Source organism: Phodopus roborovskii, unplaced genomic scaffold (genome assembly GCF_943737965.1).
Source record: "Phodopus roborovskii unplaced genomic scaffold, PHOROB, whole genome shotgun sequence".
Classification (NCBI taxonomy): domain Eukaryota; kingdom Metazoa; phylum Chordata; class Mammalia; order Rodentia; family Cricetidae; genus Phodopus; species Phodopus roborovskii.
In genome coordinates, this window is record NW_026126407.1 from 21,841,611 (window position 1) to 21,861,805 (window position 20,195).

General features: G+C 42.3%; 2 protein-coding genes across 2 annotated transcripts; one reads left to right on the plus strand and one right to left on the minus strand.

The window, feature by feature from the left end:
• Positions 1–5,893: 5,893 nt before the first annotated feature.
• Positions 5,894–6,835, plus strand: LOC127219762 (olfactory receptor 2T29). The gene has a single exon (XM_051181530.1). The coding sequence runs from the start codon at positions 5,894–5,896 to the stop codon at positions 6,833–6,835; it is 942 nt and encodes a 313-aa protein (XP_051037487.1).
• Positions 6,836–17,840: 11,005 nt separating this feature from the next.
• Positions 17,841–18,761, minus strand: LOC127219763 (olfactory receptor 2AK2). Its single transcript, XM_051181531.1, has one exon. The coding sequence runs from the start codon at positions 18,759–18,761 to the stop codon at positions 17,841–17,843; it is 921 nt and encodes a 306-aa protein (XP_051037488.1).
• Positions 18,762–20,195: the final 1,434 nt, after the last annotated feature.

Below are 20,195 nucleotides of genomic sequence, written 5' to 3' on the forward strand. Positions count from 1 at the left end.
AAGGATCAGGAAGGCTTCCCATACAAGTCCATCAGGAAAACCACAAACAAGCAGAGGAGGGTGTTTGGACTGACTGAAGAATTCCACCAGGGTGAAATCTGACTGTCCAATGTAGTTGTTAATCCAAGTGGTGATGTCCATGGGTGTCTCTTAGGCAACCAAGAATGCTTTGGGGTTAGAGTCATGTGACCCAAGAATGAATACTCAGTGATGTGTGCATCAACCTAATTGTGCTAACAGAGGAAGGTCCCTGGGGCTGGAGATCTGAGGTTTATAATTTCCCTGCATTTAAGAATATTTCAAAACAGAATTCATTTCAGCACTTTGAACCATAACTCCTAGTGAAACTGACACATTTCAGGGTTCTGAGGTATCCAGGTCACTTACAGTGTCCTTTATCCAGAAGGACCACAGTCTGTAGGATCACTGTCCTAGACTATCACAAACCAGTGCTCCAAGGGAAGTCAAATTTATTTTGAGGATTTATTTCAACTTGAGCTGTGAACTAAATCTGAACCTCTATGGGCTAAAGACATAAATTGGACTTTTAAAAATCTCAGAAACATAATCCATATGATGATTACCCAGAAAGTGAATTGAATATAATGTGACAAAACTAATCTGAGACAAGTGCAGTCAGTCCCTGTGTCTTGGGGATTATGAGACACTGACAGGTTCTGTTCTTTGTGGAGCGGCATCATCTCACAAGTCAGTTCTAGTGACCAGGAAGACCATGGAAGATGACCCCACTCACTGGCCAGACCCAGCCATGGGTCCATCCGTCCGTCAGGCATCCACTCCTCTGTGCATTCTACTAAAAGGAGGAGAAGAATCTCAGTTTGTATTTAGCCAAAATTTAGTGAAATAATGGATACTCTTAGAATACTGACAGATTCAAACAGACCACTGCGCACACATTAGAGAGTTCATGAGCAATAACTTCCAATAATGTCACTGGATTGTGAAATGTGTAACTGGTTCTCAGTGTAAGAATCTGTTTACACATTCACAATTTTTATTTTCAAGAAATGTCACATGGCCTCTCTCATCTGTGGATCATAGTGTTGAGTCTTTCAATTTGTGTATTTAATTTACAAACCTGCAGAATACAGGAAACTGGGAGGTGTTTATTGATGGAAAGGGAAAGATCTTAGGGTTAGGAGAGAATAGAATACAGTGGTACAAAGGACAGAAGAATGGTGGGGAAGGAATTTGAAGTGGGGAAAGGGATGAAAGTGAGGACAGTAAAGGGATCATCTAACTCTAAGGATGTTTGGAAAAGCCATATGAAAAGGCTTGCTATTCTTCTTTATATATTCATATGGATTCAATTCTCTACATAAGAGATATGGCCCCCAGAAGACATGGACTTCCCAACAGCCCAGTGCCAGGAGTGGGATATATGTTATTGACTTCTTTCTCACATGTGTCCTGGAGACCCTCAAAACTACACAGGCTGGTGCTATCGCTCTTGATCACCTCCTAGAACTTAATGGTAAGACCTTACTGCAGAAGACACCATATACTGTGTTCACAAGACATGGAAAAATTAGTTAGTGATGACCAGGAAGTCTTCTCCCCGCTGTGTGCTTTCACAGTACCAGGAGCTGCTTTGTAGACAAGTGCTGACTTATCTGGCCCCAAAGCCTACACAGCACCTCATGGTACAAGGAAAGCCAGTTAGCAGGATTAACATGAGTACAGTTTTGTTTCTGCATATTGCATGACCAGAATGTGTAGACTCATAAGACTATGGATTTTCTCCAGGTGACTGTCATATACATATTTACATTTTCACTGAAGTCATTTGTTCTTGTAGATTGTTCTGTAATTTGAATGTCACTATTTACAATGGAACAAGCATTTAAGTGCCATGCAGCTCTGAAAAACATGGATTGTGACTGACTTCATAGCACAGGGATGCTGTGATAGGGAGAGGACAAGATGGCAGACGAGGGATGGGACCTCTCAGTCTGTTGGGCACCAGTAAGGGGCAGTGTCTCTGCCTAAGTAGCTGAACCCCAAATAAGAGTCCACACCTGTGAAAACCACTCGAAGTTTATTTTTTGTTTGGTTATGAGCCTAGTCTTTGACAGCTGAGCCATCTCTCCACCCTGTCTACTGGAAGTTTATATATGAACACATACGAGAGAGAGAGAGAGAGAGAGAGAGAGAGAGAGAGAGAGAGAGAGAGAGAGAGAGAGAGAGAACAGACAGACAGCCATACAGACAGACTGACAGAGAAAACAAATCAATTCTGACAAATGACTAGTTCTTTGGACATGAATTACCTGACTTATCTATCTCATGCTTGATATTTATCTACAATGTTCAAATTTCAGATCGTTGCTAATTTTGGTTACAATTACACTTTTACTAACCTGGGAGATTAAAAAAAGCACAAAGACAAAATGGAGATGACTCTCAGCATTTTTTGGTTTTTGTTTTTTGTTTTTTGTTTTTTAGCTCCATTAATTACATCTTCAAAGTCTCCAAGGAACATTATGGACAAAAACCTGCCACACCAGCCCTTAATGAGAAGAGTCCAGCCAGGGATGATGTCACTTCCCTCCCTTCTTATGCTCTTAACCAGCCACTGCCCCATGGCCCATGTGTCCAAGGCTGCCAGCAGCATCAGGGGTAAGTTATACCTGAAGGGAGACTGCACAGCATTCACTGTAACCGACTTAACATCTGGTTTTTAATCTTCCAGTAGTTCTTGACAACATTCCTTTGATTTTCCACTATCTTTTTTACTTTCTGTAGAAAAGAACATGTATGTTCTTCCAAAAACATCAAATTCTATTCATTTAATGCAACAGACTTAGCATGTTTTATTCTCAGCTACTTAGAAGAACATGTATGCTGCCTTCTCAACTAATCTTATGGTGTTTGCTACCAGACATGGAAATGCAAACTTACAGAGTGTCACGATGACACCAAGAATTACATGCTCACCCCATGTTTGCAGTGATGAAATGGGCAGGGCATTGTCTACACTGAACTGCAGACTACAGAGGGAAATGGGGTTTCCAAGAGAACTGAGGGAGGGGCATGCTCTCTGTCCCCCAAATAGTGAAATATACTTCTTTTGTCAGTTGGTTGTTTCATATTAGGTACACACTCTGAAATCTGAGTTTACCTCTGAAAATAAAGGAAGTAACTCAGTCTTCTGGGGGAGATGTGCTGTAGGTCAGCTTCAGAATAGACTCTGATGCTGCTGGATCCAGTATCTTGAGGTCACTCTAAGAGAGATGCTAATGACCTCAATGTGAATCTGTACCTAGCTGTCCACATGAGATGCAAACTGGAGAGTTGGAACAAGACTGATCAGGCTGCAATCTTCCTATGTGCCTCCGACACCATGTTCTAGACCTCTGGTTGTCCTGGGTGTCTTGATGTCAGAAACTCCCTCTTGACAGAGTGCAGTGCTGGTTTGACCAGCACAGAACCAGGTTTCTTATGACCTCCAGCCTCCCTAGTGTTTAGGTTTCTATATGTGGTGGCCACTACCCTGGCATGAGATCTACCATGTCCACATATAAACCTGTTTGCTGACTCTGCAGTGTTTTGGAATGTTTAAATATTGAACAGAAGATAATTTCTATTTGCCAAAGAAACTTTGGTAGAAAGGAAATATGTCTGTCTCTCTGTCTGCCTGCCTGCTTATCTGTCTGTGCATCTATTCATCATCTCTCTCTATCTTTCCATCCATCTTCTACAATGTGCCTCCAATTTTTTTTAAGCAAGGCATTAGGAACCTGCATCTCTCTTAGCTTCCTGGGCATCACAGATAACATTGTGTTTTAACCAATCCAGCAGCAGGAGTACCTTAGGAAACTCTCACAAAGGTGTAAACACCTGTGGAACTTGCGGTTCTTTCTGAACTCCCCCTGCCCTGTAACCACAGCTGAACTCTTCTCAGGAAGAGGAGATATTTGTGCTGTGTGTGAGAGCTACGATAACTCAACATTTATAGATTCTGGAATCAGAAGGAGATGGAGGGAAGAATCAACTGTTAAGAACACTTGTTTCTCTTGCAGAAAACCCAGGTTCAGTTCCTAACACCCACGTGGCAGCTCACAACCATCTGCGATGGTTTCCAGAGGATCCTACAATGCACTCCTTGGGCAATAGTGACACATGTAGTGCACACACACACACACACACAAACACACATACACTCACGTATGCAGTCAAAACACATATACACAATAAAATAAACATAAATATTTTAAGTTGAAAATTTGAAACCATTTAAGTAGAAAACATGGCTTAAGCTTTAGCTGGCTTCAGAAAGGCTATGAATATTTGTACCTGTTGCTTTTACTCATTTTGCAGCAATTTAAGCATTTGTCGTTATCATATTTACATCTTGTCCTGCACAGACTGGCAGGAGCCTATTTAAGCAGCATCAAGTTCAAAGTCTCCTTGACTTGTGTTCAGAGTCCAGTGTAGTCGGACTGTGAGCATGGAGCACAGGGAGCAGGGAGCCCGGGTCAGAGGCATCTCAGTGCTGCTCAGAAACTCACTGCTTCCTGGACCCCATGAGACAGGGACTGTGACAGCCACAAAGCAGAAGGTGCTGCAGCACAGCCTGGCCTGGCCTGTGAGCACAGTCACCTCTGAGTCCTATAGAGTTAGAGCGAGTGGTGGGACCTGTGAGGAGGTGAACGTGGGGACGATGACCTCTTACACAGGTGAGTTTTTCTGCTAACTGCTCATCAGGGCTAAATGTGCAAATATATTTATTTGCAAATTCCTAAGTTCATATGAACTTTATATAAATATACATGTAAAGTTTTTTTTTTACATCTATACAAAAAACACACTTTTAGACATATAGAAAATTTCAAATCCAAAGTCTTTTTCAAGTAGGCAGTAAACATTATTTATTTGAAATTCTCATCCTTATTATTTTGAAAACAAAATTCTTAAATTTGTACAAGATATTTAAACTGTACCACAAAAGTAAAGTAGCCCATAATAGAACAATATTACCCATCTCTAAGATGACCCTCCACAGATCTTAACACAGTGTTGTGTGCACTTTGTGATATTGAAAGAACTTTCATTGTTTTGCTTTATTTAATCTTTGCTAATCAGAAATCAAAGTTATTAACATCATTACCACTACCACCATCCTTATCAATAGCATTACTTTACATAGCAGATGGAACACTACTGGATTGAGTGACAGCTGGAATGGGGCAATATTTGGCCACAGAGTGGGTTTCTTGATGAAGCCTTCTTAGGGTTCTAAGCATTGGTCTTGCTTGTGTGAATGTGAAGCTTCTTCAAGCAACACAAATTCTCAGAGAAGCTAGATCTTGGGGACTGAGGAGGTCCATCTGCTGAAATTTCTTCTTTAAGTTATAACTTTTAAGTGCTTTTTTTTTCATATGAAATACACCTCAGAGTTTTTAAGATTCCAATGCATCCTTAATTTGTGGAGTTCAAGATTTATTCTAAAACCAAAATTTTCAAAATAATTTTGAATTTTTTTGTCACTCAATCACTATTTGTGTTAGCCTGGAGCAGCATTCCTCAAGTTTTGTCAATGAATCACTATTTTTGTTACCATGGGGCAGTACTCCTCAAGTTTATAGTACTTGACAGAAGACACTGTCTGTTGTTAGAAAAGTTCATGACCTTAAACTATGGAAAAATTTGTCCTGAACCACCAATGGTTCTGACAAAGACATGAATTCTAAGTTTTCAAAAAATTGATTGAACTATGTATAATATGCAATCCTCAGATCTCCAGGCCCAGGGAACTTCCTCTGGTGGTATAATCAGGTAAAGGGGTACATCACTGAATATTACCTTGGGTCACATGATGACATTAACCCCAAGGCATTCTTTCTTGCCTAGGAAACATCCATGAACATCCATGAACTACTCTGGACAGTCAGATTTCATCCTGGTTGGATTCTTCAGTCAGTCCAAACACCCTGCTCTGCTTGCTGTGGTCATATTTGTGGTTTTCCTGATGGTCTTGTCTGGCAATGCCCTCCTAATCCTTCTGATACACTCTGACAGCCGCCTGCACACACCCATGTACTTTTTCATCAGCCAGCTGTCCCTCATGGACATGATGTACATTTCTGTCACTGTGCCCAAGATGCTCATGGACCAGGTCCTGGGGAGCCACAAGATCTCAGCTGCTGCCTGTGGGATGCAGATGTTCCTATACCTGACACTAGTAGGTTCAGAATTTTTCCTTTTGGCTGCCATGTCTTATGACCGCTATGTGGCCATCTGCCATCCACTCCGGTATCCTGTCCTCATGAACCGAAGGGTGTGTCTTCTCCTGATGTCTGTCTGTTGGTTCCTGGGATCCTTAGATGGCTTCATGCTCACTCCTGTCACCATGACCTTTCCATTTTGTGGATCCAGGGAGATCCACCACTTCTTCTGTGAAGTCCCTGCTGTGACAAAGCTCTCCTGCTCAGACACCTGGCTCTATGAGACCCTCATGTACCTGTGCTGTGTGCTCATGCTTCTCATCCCTGTGACAATCATCTCAAGTTCCTATTCATCCATCCTCCTCACAGTTCACAGGATGAACTCTGCAGAGGGCAGGAAGAAGGCCCTTGCCACCTGCTCCTCCCACATGACTGTGGTCACCCTCTTCTATGGTGCTGCTGTCTACACCTACATGCTCCCTGCCTCCTTCCACACCCCTGACAAGGACATGGTGGTGTCTGTGTTTTACACAATACTCACTCCTCTGTTGAACCCACTAATCTACAGTCTCAGGAATAAGAATGTCACAGAGGCCCTGAAGAAATTGTTGGGTGTGAGAACTCTCCTTCAGGAAGCAGTAAAATAAGTCATTTGGATAAGTTTCCCTTTTTTTTTTTTGCTCTACACACCTGTTGTCCCAGGTTCATGCTTATGTCATTTGTATGATGTGCATATGCCTGAGAGAATGATATATCCTCTCATCATGGACTTTTGTTGTACAGGAATATGGTCTTTATGCATCAGGTTTGCTGAGATATTTTATCAGAATTTGATGCTGACTTGGTAAAATAGGTTTGCTATGTATATTTGTATATTTACACAATTGTATGGGTTTCATTCCTTCCTTGTCTATGTGTATTGAACAACCTGCCATTCCTGGGATGTGTTCCATTTGGTCATAGTGAGCAATGTTAATGGGACATAAATATAATTTGCCAGTATTCTCTTAGAAGTTATCATAAATGTTTATCTTAGATATAGTTCCATGGTTTTTGCTCTGTACTTCCTTGTATATATCTGAACAGTATCAGCTCCTTGTGAAGGTTTGGGAAGTATTTCCCTTCCAGAACTGTCAGAGAATTGTTATCACTCTTGTAACACTTGCTAGAATTCAATAATTATACCATTCTTCTGTGCCTTAAAACAATGATTATATTTTTAAGAGTATGTATGTTTGTGTGTGTGTGTGTCTGTGTCTGTGTTTGTTTGTGTGATTTTCTATGTGTGTCTGTGTTTGTGTGTATACATACATGTTTGTGCATGTGTGTGTATATATTTGTATGTGTAATGTGTGTTTGTGCTTGAGCGTGCACATATGCTTGTGTTTCCGTGTGAATGTGTGCACCTGAGTGTGATTTTTCTGTAGTAGTATTATTTATGTCCTTTTCTCTTAGTTTTCAGTTTGTGTGCAGGATTTTATTTTATTTTTTAAAATATATGTATTTAATTTAGAAATAATTTTTTTTTACATATCCCAGTTCCCTCCCTCTCCCATCCTTTCATGGTCCCCACCGACCCCAACCCCACTCCCCATCCATTCCCCAGGGAGAGTGAGGCCTTCTATGGGAGATCATCAAAGACTGTCACATCATTGTATCTGGACTGAGAGAGTATCCCTCCATAGGAATGGGCTCCCAAAGTCCATTTGTGCACTAGGGATAAATACTGGTTCCACTGTCAGAGCTCCAATAGACTGCCCAGGCCTCATAACTGGCACTCACATTCAGTGGTCTTGGTTTGGTCCCATGCTGGTTCCCCAGCTTTATGACTGGAGTCCATGTGCTCCCACTTGGTCAGGTCAGCTGTTTCTGTGGGTTTCTCCAGCCTGGTCTTGACCCATTTGCTCATCCTTCCTCTTATTCTACAACTGTATTCCAGGAGTATGGCTCAGTGCTTAAATGTGGATCTCTGCTTCTGTTTCCATTAGCTATTGGATAAAGGCTCTAGGATGGCATTGAAGGTAGTCATCAATCTCATTATAGGGGAAGGGCATTTAAGGTATCCTCTCTGCTATTGCTTAGATTCTTAGTTGGGGTCATCCTTGTGGATCTCTGCACATTTCCCTAGTGCCAGATTTCTCTTTAAACCTATAATGGCTCCCTCTATTAAGGTATCTCTTTTGTGCTCTTCTCTATTCTTCCCCTGACTCAGTCTTCCTGATCCCTCATGTTCTCTTCACCTCTCCTCTTCTCCTCTTCTCTTTTTTTCTCCCTCCCTCCTCCCCCCCCCGTGCTCCCAATTAGCTTAGGAGCTCTTGTCCCTTTCCCCTTCTGTGGGAGACCATGTATCTTTCTCTTAGGAACCTTCTTGCTGGTAATCATTTGTTCTATACCTAATACCCATATATGAGTGAGTACATACCATGGTTGTCATTCTGTGATTGGGTTACCTCATTCAGGATGGTTTCTTCCAGTTCCATCCATTTGCCTTCACATTTCAAGATTTTGTTGTTTTTTTTTTTCCCACTGAGTAGTTCTCAATGTGTAAATGTACCACATTTTCTTTACCCATTCTTCATTGAGGGACATCTAGGTTGCTTCCAGGTTCTTATACAATGGAAAAAAGAAAGTATCTTCAACAAATGGTGCTGGCATAACTGGATGCTGACCTGTAGAAGATTGCATATAGATCCTTATCTATTACCATGCAGAAAACTTACATCCAAAGACTTAAACATAAATCCAGCCACACTGAACATCTTAGAAGAGAAGGTGGGAGGTACCCTTGAATGAATTGGTACAGGAGACAGTTTCCTGAACATAACACCGGTAGCACAGACACTGAGATCAACAATTAATAAATGGGATCTCCTGATACTGAAAGGCTTCTGTAAGGCAAAGGACCCAGTCAATAAGACAAAATGGCAGCCCACAGAAAGGGAAAAGATCTTCAACAACTCCATATCTGACAGAGGTCTGATCTCCAAAATATACAAAGAACTCAAGAAGCTAGTTACCAAAACACCAAATAATATAATTAAAAAGTGGGGTACAGAACTAGAGAATTAGCAATAGAGAAATCTAAAATGGCTGAACATCCTTAGCCATCAAGGAAATGCAAATCAAAACAACTCTGAGATACCATCTTACACATGCCAGAATGGCTAAAATCCAAAGCAACAATGACAGTTTATGCTGGAGAGGATGTGGAAAAAGGGGTATATTCCTCCACTGCTGGTGGGAGTGCAAAGTTGTACAGCCACTTTGGAAATCAGTATGGTGGTTCCTCAGGAAAATGGAAATCAGTCTACCTCAAGATCCAGGAATTCCACTCTTGAGCATATACCCAAAGGATGCACAGTCATACAGCAAGGATGTCTGTTCAACTATGTTCGTAGCAGCATTAGTTGTAATAGCTAGAACCTGGAAACAACCTAGTTGCCCCTCCACTGAAGAATGGATGGAGAAAATGTGGTACATTTACACACTGGAGTACTCTTCAGCAGAAAAAACATGAAATCTAGAAATTCGAAGGTAAATGGATGGAACTGGAAGAAACCATTCTGAGTGAGGTAACCCAGTCACAGAAAGACAACCATGGTATGTACTTACAAATACATGGGTATTAGATATAGAGCAAATGGTTACCAGCCTACAATCCACACCTCCAGAGAAGCTAGGAAACAAGAAGGTTCCTAAGAGAAAGATACATGGTCTCCCACAGAAGGGGAAAGGGACAAGAGCTCCTAAGCTAATTGGGAGCACGGGGGGGGGGAGGAGGGAGGGAGAAAAAAAGAGAAGGGGAGAAGAGGAGAGGTGAAGAGAACATGAGGGATCAGGAAGACTGAGTCAGGGGAAGAATAGAGAAGAGCACAAAAGAGATACCTTAATAGAGGGAGCCATTATAGGTTTAAAGAGAAATCTGGCACTAGGGAAATGTGCAGAGATCCACAAGGATGACCCCAACTAAGAATCTAAGCAATAGCAGAGAGGATACCTTAAATGCCCTTCCCCTATAATGAGATTGATGACTACCTTCAATGCCATCCTAGAGCCTTTATCCAATAGCTAATGGAAACAGAAGCAGAGATCCACATTTAAGCACTGAGCCATACTCCTGGAATACAGTTGTAGAATAAGAGGAAGGATGAGCAAATGGGTCAAGACCAGGCTGGAGAAACCCACAGAAACAGCTGACCTGACCAAGTGGGAGCACATGGACTCCAGTCATAAAGCTGGGGAACCAGCATGGGACCAAACCAAGACCACTGAATGTGAGTGCCAGTTATGAGGCCTGGGCAGTCTATTGGAGCTCTGACAGTGGAACCAGTATTTATCCCTAGTGCACAAATGGACTTTGGGAGCCCATTCCTATGGAGGGATACTCTCTCAGTCCAGATACAATGATGTGACAGTCTTTGATGATCTCCCATAGAAGGCCTCACTCTCCCTGGGGAGTGGATAGGGGTGGAGTCAGGGGCATGGCTTGATGGGAGGGAGAGGGAACTGGGATTAATATGTAAAATAAAATATGATTGTTTCTAGATTAAATTAAAAAACTACTAAAAGAAAAAGAAAGAAAATGTGGTACATTTACACAGTGGGCTATTACTCAGTGGTTAAAAAACAAACAAACAATGACATCTTGAAATTTGCAGGCAAATGGATGCAACTAGAAAAAAGCATCTTGAGTGAGGTAACTCAGACCCAGAAAGACAAACATGGTGTGTACTCATTCATAAGTGCATGCTAGATATAAAGCAAAGGATTACCAGCCTACAATCCACAACACTGGAGAAACTAGGTAAAAAGGAGGACTCTAAGAGGGACACAGAGGAGGACCCAAGGAAAGGGAAATGGTTAAGATCTCCTGGTGTAAACTGGGGGTGGGGGTTATAAGGGAAGGGATGTGGGATGAGAACACAGGGGATTGAGATAGCCAACTTGGGGGAAGGCACAGAGAGGGAGAGCAATGAAAGAGTTTTCTTGATAGAGGAAGCCATTATGGGGTTAGGGAGAAACCTGATACTAGGGAAACTCCCAGGAATCCACAAGGATAACTTCTAGAAATAATGAAGAGGATGCCTGGACTGGCCTTCTTCTGTAATCAGATTAGTGATCACCCTAACTCCCATCATGGAATCAATATCCAGTAACTGATGGAAGCAGATGCTGTGGTCCACAACCAAGCACTGGGCTGAGTTCCTGAAGTTCTGTTGAAGACAGGGAGGAGAGATCATAGGAGTAGGAGGGCAGGTCAAAATATGATGGGAAAACCATAGAGACAGGTGAACTAGTGGCAGTTCATGGATTCTGGATTGACACTTGAGGAAACTGCATGGGACTGAACTAAACCCTCTGAATGTGGGTGATGGTTATATGGCTTGATCTGTTTGGGAGGGTCCTGGCAGTGGGACCAGAACTTATTCTTGGTACATGGAACTAGCTTTTTAGAGCCCATTACTTATGGTGGGATAGCTTGTCCAGCCTGATTTGTGGTGGTGGGGAGAGTATAGTCCTGCCTGAACTTGGTATCCCAGACTTTGTTGAGTCACCAAATGCTAGGCACCACCCACAATGTCTACTCTATTTCCCCTTCCCAGAGAGATTCTTAAGCCCCCCCCCATTGAGCCCTCTTTGTGACTTAGCTTCTCTGAGTCTGTTGATTATAGCATGGTCATCCTTTACTCTACAGTTAATATCCATTATTTAGTACATACCGTGTTTGTCTTTCTGGGTCTGGTTGACCTAAGATGATTTTTTTTTCTGCTTCATTCATTTACCTGCAGATTTCATGATTTGGTGTTTTTAACATCTGAGTAACACTCCACTGTGTAAATGCACCACATTTTCTTTATCCATTCCTCAGTTGAGGGACTTCTAGGTTGTTTCCAGGTTCTGAAATTACAAATAAAATTGTTATGAACATAGCTGAGCAAATATCCTTGTGTTATGCTTGACTATCCCTTGTATGTATACCCAAGAGCAGTATAGATGGGTCTTGTGGTAGGTTAATTCCCAATTTTCTGAGGAGATGTCATTCTGACATCCAAAACGACTATACAAGTTTGCACTCCCACCAGCAATGGAAGAGTGTTCTCCTTGCTCCACATCCTCTCCAGTAGGAGCTGCCACTTGTGTTTTTGATCTTAGCTTGATAGGTATAAGATGGTATCTCAGTCATTTTGATTTGCATTTCCCTGATGGCTAAGGAAGTTGAACATGTTTTTAAGGGTTTCACAGCCACTTGAGATTCTTCTGTTGAGAATTCTCTCTTTAGATCTATACCCCATTTTTAAATTGGAATATTTGGTTTTTTTATGTCTAGTTTCTTGAGTCCTTTATACACTTTGTAAATCAACCCTCTGTCAGATGTGGGTAGTGAAGATCTTTTCTCATTCTGCAGCTTGCCATTTTGTCCTATTGACCTGTCCTTTGCATTACAGAAGCTTTTCAGTTTCATGGGGTCCCATTTATTAATTGTTGATCTTAGTGTCTGTGCTATTGATGTCCTGCCCACAAAGTAAAAACATCAGTGTAATGATGCCTAGTGATAGTCCGCTGTACTCCTAGACTGGTGCCTTGCCCAATTGTTATCAGAGACTTCATCCGGCAACTGATGGAAACCGATGCAGACTCACATCCAAACATTAGGCGGAGCTCAGGAAATAACTGCAGAAGAGGAGGAGAAAGGATATAAGAATCCAGAGGAATAAGGGCTACAACAAGAAAACTCAGAGAATCAACTAACCTGGGCTCATAGGGGCTCACAGAGACTGAACGGACAACCAGGGAGCCTGCATGGGACTGACCTAGGCACTGTGCATATGCTACAGTTCTGTAGCTCAATCCTCTTGTGGGACTCCTAACAGTGGGAGCAGGGACAACCTCTGACTCTTTTACTGGCTCTCAGGACCCTACTCCTCTAACTGGTCTTCTTCCCCAGACTAATACACAAGGAGGTGCTTAGTCTTACTGCCGCTTGATATGCCATGTTTTATGGACATCCACAAGAGGCCTGCCCTTTCCAGAACAGAAATGGAGGAGAAGTGGATTAGGGGATGGGACAGAGTGGGAGTGGTAGAGGGACTGAAGGGATGGAAAACTGTGGCCAGGAGGAAGATTAACCAACTAATTAATTAAAAAGATATTATTAAGACTATTTGTATACACACCTGGCTGTCTCTATTAAAGGGATTTTTTTTTCTTCTCTACAGTCAAGCAGTTTTAATCCTGGATTGTATCCCGGGGAACTTTTACTATATATTCCCAGATAGAGGTCTCTCCAAGAGCATCTGGCAGTATGATGGTCAGTCTTCTCACCTTGGTTGATTTAGAGATGCTTAGATGAGTGAAGCAAACCTCTGGGGTGTCTCGTCTCATGCAAAGCCTCTGACTGAACTGATGGGGTTCCATCTGAGAATGGGTTCACTTTTGAGGAGACTCTTCCACTCTGGTGGAAGAAGAAGCCTTTTTGGAACTGGTAGAAATTCTGGAGGGTAGAGTCTGCTTAGAGATAGTGCATCACTAGGGGGGAAATGCCTTTGAAGGTTGTACCTGATCCCTAGTCATGTCCTCTGTTTCCTGTCCTTTACAAGGTGAGCTGCTTCAGCTACATATTCCTGTGCCAGTGAGGCATGCCTCACCATGGGCCTAGAAGCAGCACAGCTAAGAAAAGAGTGCATGCTAAAGCATGCAGGTGGAAGTCCATGTGTTACAGTCAGTTCTCTTTGACCACGTGAGTCCTGGCTATTGAACTCGGGTTGCTGAGCTTTATAGCAGCTGCCTTTTCATGCTGAGACATCTCTCTGGTCTGTGCTTATTTTTAACTAAGGAGCAATTTGAAGATTGTGTGCCAAGGTTAATGTTTTAAACTTTTAAGTCACCTCTGGGAATCTACCTCCTCTCCCAATTCCATGACTCGTTGCCTACCCTAGCAATAAGAGATATTTAATATAATTTTAGCAGGTCTCTGTGAATTTAAAATTGAAGACTAAATTGTCATACACTGACAACGTTTTATGAGTATTGTGATAATAGACACTCTCCCCATAGAACAAATACTTGCCCCTCTTATCTGCAAACAAAATGTTTCATGGGTTTATAACCAGAATTCTGTGACAAAGTAAGAAGCAGATGGCAACAGTTACTTTGCAGAAAGAGCTGACATGTGGTGAGGCCTTGAAGTGGGACAGCATTGAAAATGGAAGAGTATAACTCTATGAGAAGCATGGCCCAAAGAGGAGAGAGGGGCCTCTTTCCCAGGCAGGAGCATCATTAAGAGGGGCAGCTTGGAGTCAGAGTGAGACAGAGTGATAAAGCCTCCACGAGTGGGACAGGGATGGAGAAGTGAGCCTTCAGACAAATCGTCTAAACAGAAAATATCTGACTTACAAGTTTTCAGGAGCTGATGGGAATTTTACATCACATGGTTTAGTCAGGAAGAATGTATGTGACAGAGAATGGAGGAACCAGGTTCTGGGAGAAGCATAAATTAGAGGTGTATCACAGAACAGCTGCTTAACTCTAGCTTCCAGAAGGAGCCCTTCAGGAGGGTGTGGCCCAATTTCTTTGGGCTATGGGATCTGGACTCCAAAATGACCAGTATCTTAAAGGGACAGGCCTGTGATAAAATTCTCAGGTCATCAGGCCTAGTACCAGGTTCAAATGCTCATGGATAAAAAAGAGAAACAGACATAAAATATAGAGAAAATAAAAAAGAATGTATTTCTAGTTCTGCACAAAGCTAGAGAGAAGGAAATTTTCAATCTATTTCTGTCTTGCTCCTGGAGTAAAGCCTCTTTTTTTTTTTTTTTTTTTAATTTAATTTATTATTTTACATGTCGATCCCAGTTCCCTCTCCCTCCCTCCCTCCCTCTCTGCCTCCCTCCTTCCCTCACTTTTACCCTCTCTGCCCTCTCACATGCACCCTAACCACCCTCCCCTCCCATCCCCCACCCCAATTCCATACGTAGGGGAATGCCATCCAGTTGGGGTCATGTAGATCTGACAGGTCATGTGAAGCAGGGACTAGGGCTTCTCTCCTGTCTCTAGGTTAAGGCAGTTATCCCTCCATGGGGGATGTGTTCGTAAGGTCCTTTTGTGCACCAGGGATATATCCCTTAGACGGCTCAGTCCTTCTGACTGAGACCTATATTCGGGGGGGGGGGCTGAGTCAGTCCCATGCTGGCTTCCCAGCTATCAGTCTGGGGGCCCATTAGCTCCTCCTTGTTCAGGTCAGCTGTCTCTATGTGTTTCTGCAGCCTGGTCTTTTCCTCTCCATCTGCATCTGGGTTCTAGTTCAACTCAGTGTTTATGTATGGGTGTTTGCTCCTGTTTCCAACAGGTATTAGATGAGGGCTCCACGGATAAGTTAGTTGTTGATCTCACTATCCGGGAAGGGCATTTATGGTAGTCTTCCATGATGCTCAAATTGTTAGTTGGTGGCAGTCTTGTAGAGAGAAGTAGGAGAAAGCGAGGGGGAGGAGAGGAAAACACGTGCGACTAGGAAGATTGAGTCCGGTTAGGAAAAGAAGACGAGAGAGAGAGAGAGAGAGAGAGAGAGAGAGAGAGAGAGAGAGAGAGAGAGAGAGAGAGAGAGAGAGAACAAAAAAGAGGGAGCCAATATTGGTTTGAAGAGAAAATTGAACCCAAAGAAAGGTCTGGAGTAAAGCCTCTTAAAGGAAAGGAATAAATCAATAGCCAGCAGGGGGCCAGAGGGGCCACTCTGCAGGGGAAGAGCTTGCTATTTGAACCAGAATTCAGGTTCCCAAGAACTGACTCCTAAATCTGCCTATGATCTATATTTGTGCTTTGTGGCATGTACACACCTGTGTACACACACACACACACACACACACACACACACACACACACACACTGCATACAACAATAACATTAATTTAAAAAATTAAGCCAAGACCTACGTATATGGAGATAGTCTTTGTCCTGGAAGATGATTTCTTCTCCTGTCCCAAGGCCCATGTAGGAATTCGACTCCCAAGTTGGAATTTCCTACATGAGTCCTAATTACAATGGCCCATCCTAAAATCTCTGTATATTCCTGATTTAATAAAGGTGAGTCTTAAGTCCCCAAAGTAACACAAATCATCTACCAATGCATATTTTTAAACACCGAGGATTAGTAGTCTAATTTTTCTGGTTTTTAATACAATAGAATCTTTTTTCTTCAGTTGCAGGGATGTAAAATGAAGATTCAGAGCTTGGATTCTTCAGCTTGGATAGACACACACCACTGATTAATCCCCAGATAAAACCTGACCCTCTAAATCCCTTTAAATATCAGATGCATTAGGTTAGAAGTAGGTAGAATAGTAGTATGTTCTTTTTCTTTCTTTCTTTTTTTTTTCTTTTAGGGTGTGTGTGTATGTGTGTGTGTGTGTGTGTGTCATGTGTGTGGTATCCCAGGAGGCCAGAAGAGGGGCTAAGATCTCCTGGAGCTGAAGTTATAAGTAGCTGTGAGCCACCCAACATGGGTGCTGGGAGCTGAACTAAATATGGGGACAAAGGCTGTGCTGGAAATCTCGTGGAGAGCTGAGGCCCAGGAGCCCTCAGAGGTTTCTGCAACTGAGCACTCTCACTGATTCATGTCTCCTCTGGCTGGAAAGGAGAGAGTAGCCACTGGGCTCTGTGGGCTGGCCCCTACTAGCTTCACCCCATCACCACCAGTTAAGGGTCTTACAGTATCCTTATATCCTCGGGAGTATTTTTATTTATCTTTTGTCCATCTCTTCAGTATCTCTTTTATATCTTGTCCCTTCTTTCCACATCACACAGGGCTGAGAATATCAACAGAATGGCAGTTGTGGTGGATAAAAAGAAAGCCTCCAATTCTTCAATGGCCAAAACTTCTATATTTACAAGTGTTGGAGAGGCTCAGCTATGTAATTGTCTTAGGAAGGATACATTCCTCATGCCCCAGTGCTTTCTTAATAAAAGAACTAGCCTTTACTTTTATTTCTACCCACATATTCTTGATCTATTGGGCATGGGAATCAAGATTCACTAGACTCCGTACAGGTGAAGTGAAGTTTATTCAGGAAGAATGCACTTACACAGGAAACAGATGACTGCTGCAGGTTCCCGCTCCAAGGATGCCAATGACCCTGCCATCAGAATGCTCTCCCTGACTGGACCGAGCAGGACTGGTTATGTCCACACCTGTGACCACCCCCAAATGGGCGTGGTCAGCATTACAAGTGGATGTGGTGAGAATATCTCACTACAGTGATCTGATTCTTTGCTGGAGGCCCTGGGTGAAATATTTGCATATAAAAGGTCCCCTGATGGAGAGAGTAGTGGTGCTAGGATTTTCTCTTTATCAACCTTAGACACTATATAAATTACCATTTTGTTGAAAGTTTAGGTAAATTCTATTTCCTATGGATTGTATTTCAGGATACTGGAAAGAACCATTTGAAACATCAATACCATAGAACCACTAAGAGGACAAAATTTTGTGCTGTTGTTCCATTAGATATATAAGCATGATGAGAACAGAGTCTCTGGGGTGCTTTTACAAAACACTAATATTTACATCCACCCAAATTGTTTTCATGAGCAGCTTTTAATAGAATCTTCAGTCCACCAGGCAATGCAAAACTAAAAAAAAATTTTTTCAGCCAATATCCATCATCCCATCTGTCTTCTCAGGGCCCCCATGACTTCCTTGTTACGCAGGCTGTAGATAAACGGGTTCAGAACAGGAGTGACAATTGAGTAAAGTACAGCTACCACCTTGTCCCTTGCGGGAGAATGCAGGGAATGTGGCTGGGTATAGGTGGAGAGTGTGGTGGCATAGAACAGGCTGGCCACAGTCAGGTGGGAGGAGCAGGTGGACACAGCTCTACTCTGTCCCTTCCCTGAGCGCATCTGGAATACAACAACCAACACCCGAGCATAGGAAGCTAGAATGGCCAGGAAGGGTAGCAGCAGAATGACCAGGCCACTCATAAGGATCGTGTGCTCATATTGGGATGTGTCTTCACACACCAATGACAGGAGAGATGGAACCTCACAGAAAAAGTGGTTAACAACCCGAGACCGGCAGAATGGAAGTTGAAAAGCATAGAGCGTGTGCACCAGGGCATTGATGGAACTACTGCTCCAGGCACAGACGACCATGGAGCAGCAGATCTTCCTGCTCATGAGAACAGGGTAGTGCAGGGGCCGGCAGATGGCTATGTACCTGTCATAGGACATGAAGCCCAGCAGCAGGGCTTCAGACCCACCCAGGCTAAGAAACATAAAGGCTTGGATCTCACAGCCCAGAAAGGAAATGGTCTTGGTGTCTGACAGGAAGTTAGCTGACATCTTGGGCACTGTGGTGGAGATGTACATCATGTCGATGATGGAGAGTTGGCTGAGGAGGAAGTACATGGGGGTGTGGAGAGTTTGTTCCAACCTGATGAGGTGGACCAGCGTGATGTTGCCTATCAGAGCTACTGCAAAGAGGATGGCGATGACAGTGAAGAGGAGAGTATCCATCTGGCCATACTGGAAAAGACCAACCAAGATGAAGTCTGTCTTCCAGCTGTGATTTCCTATCTCCATGGCTTAGACTGAACTATCAAGACAGTACAATCTAGGAAGGGCATGGTCTGATGAGGACTGCCCTTGGGGAAAAAGAAAATGACAACTATTACAGGGGGTAGATTTTCTGGTAAAACTCTAGGGCAATCTCTCTTCAGTCCTGTGTATTAACTTTTCATATGTTGAAAAATGCAGAATGTATGCATCAAATCAGGGGATGTACTTCCATACTCCTGGTCTTTTCTCACATTTGAAATCTGCAAAGTCTTCCCTTTTAAAGTCTTTGTAAATACAAAGAGGAAATAGAAGCAAAGATCTTTTTTCGGGATTGCAAAATTAAAATGCAAACAACAAATGCGTTTATCTGCTTTGTTTCTAAAAATTATATTTTTAGAACTTAGTTTTTTTTTGGCAGTGAAAACATTCTCTCACGTTTGTCACTAGTGTAGCAGAGTAGATCAAATACAGTGTAATTTTAAATGACTCTTTATTCCATCTCTCAGTTTTAATTATAAATAGGAATTAAGGTTTTTGTAGTATCTGCATAGAAGTTTGCAATCCTTATGAACTAGAATTAACTTATTCATGTAAACTTAACATGGAGTAAAAGGTGCAATGGCATAAGAAATCAATTGGTCAGAGATGAAAAGATGGATCAACAGGTAAGACTGTTTTTACAGAGGACACAGTTTAAATCCCAGAACACACATGGAAGCTGTGTGCGACTCTTGCTCCAGGGTAATCTAATACTCTATTCTGGCCTCCGTGGGTACATATAAGCCAAGCACCCATGCTAATAAAATAAAGTAAAATAAAAATCAATTGATTGAATTTGACTTGTTATTTTTTATTCTTTGAGGTACTGTGAGGTACCAGCTCTGGGCTGGTACAAAGCCTGGCTTCAGCATATTTGCAGGGGGACTTAAGCCCCTGGTAACTATTGGTTCTAAATACCTGATAAAATTATCTGAAATAGTTTTATGTTTCTTGGTATTTGTTTGACCTTGATTATCTGACCACAGAGAGTAACCATTCCTGAAACACAAAATAATGGAATTACTACAAGACTGAAACATTTTACTGTTTTGTTTGTTTGTTCTTTTTTTTTTTTTTTTTTTTTGAGACAAAGTTTCTCTGCATAGCTTTGGAGCCTGTCCTAGAACTCACTACGTAGTAGACCAGGATGACTTAGAACTCATTGAGATCCACCTGTCTCTGCCTCCTAAGTGCTGGGATTAAAGACATGTACCACCACTTCCTGGCCATTTTACTCTTTTAAAACTGAAAAGTGAAAAAAAAAAACTTGAAAACATTAAATAGGCTGGCTGTATGAATTATTAAAGTAGCAGAATTTTTATCACACATTTCTTGCATTTGCAGTAGCCTAAAACACTTCACATTACTAATACACACCTGCACCAAGGGACCCAAGTATGTTCCGACCTTGGATCATCA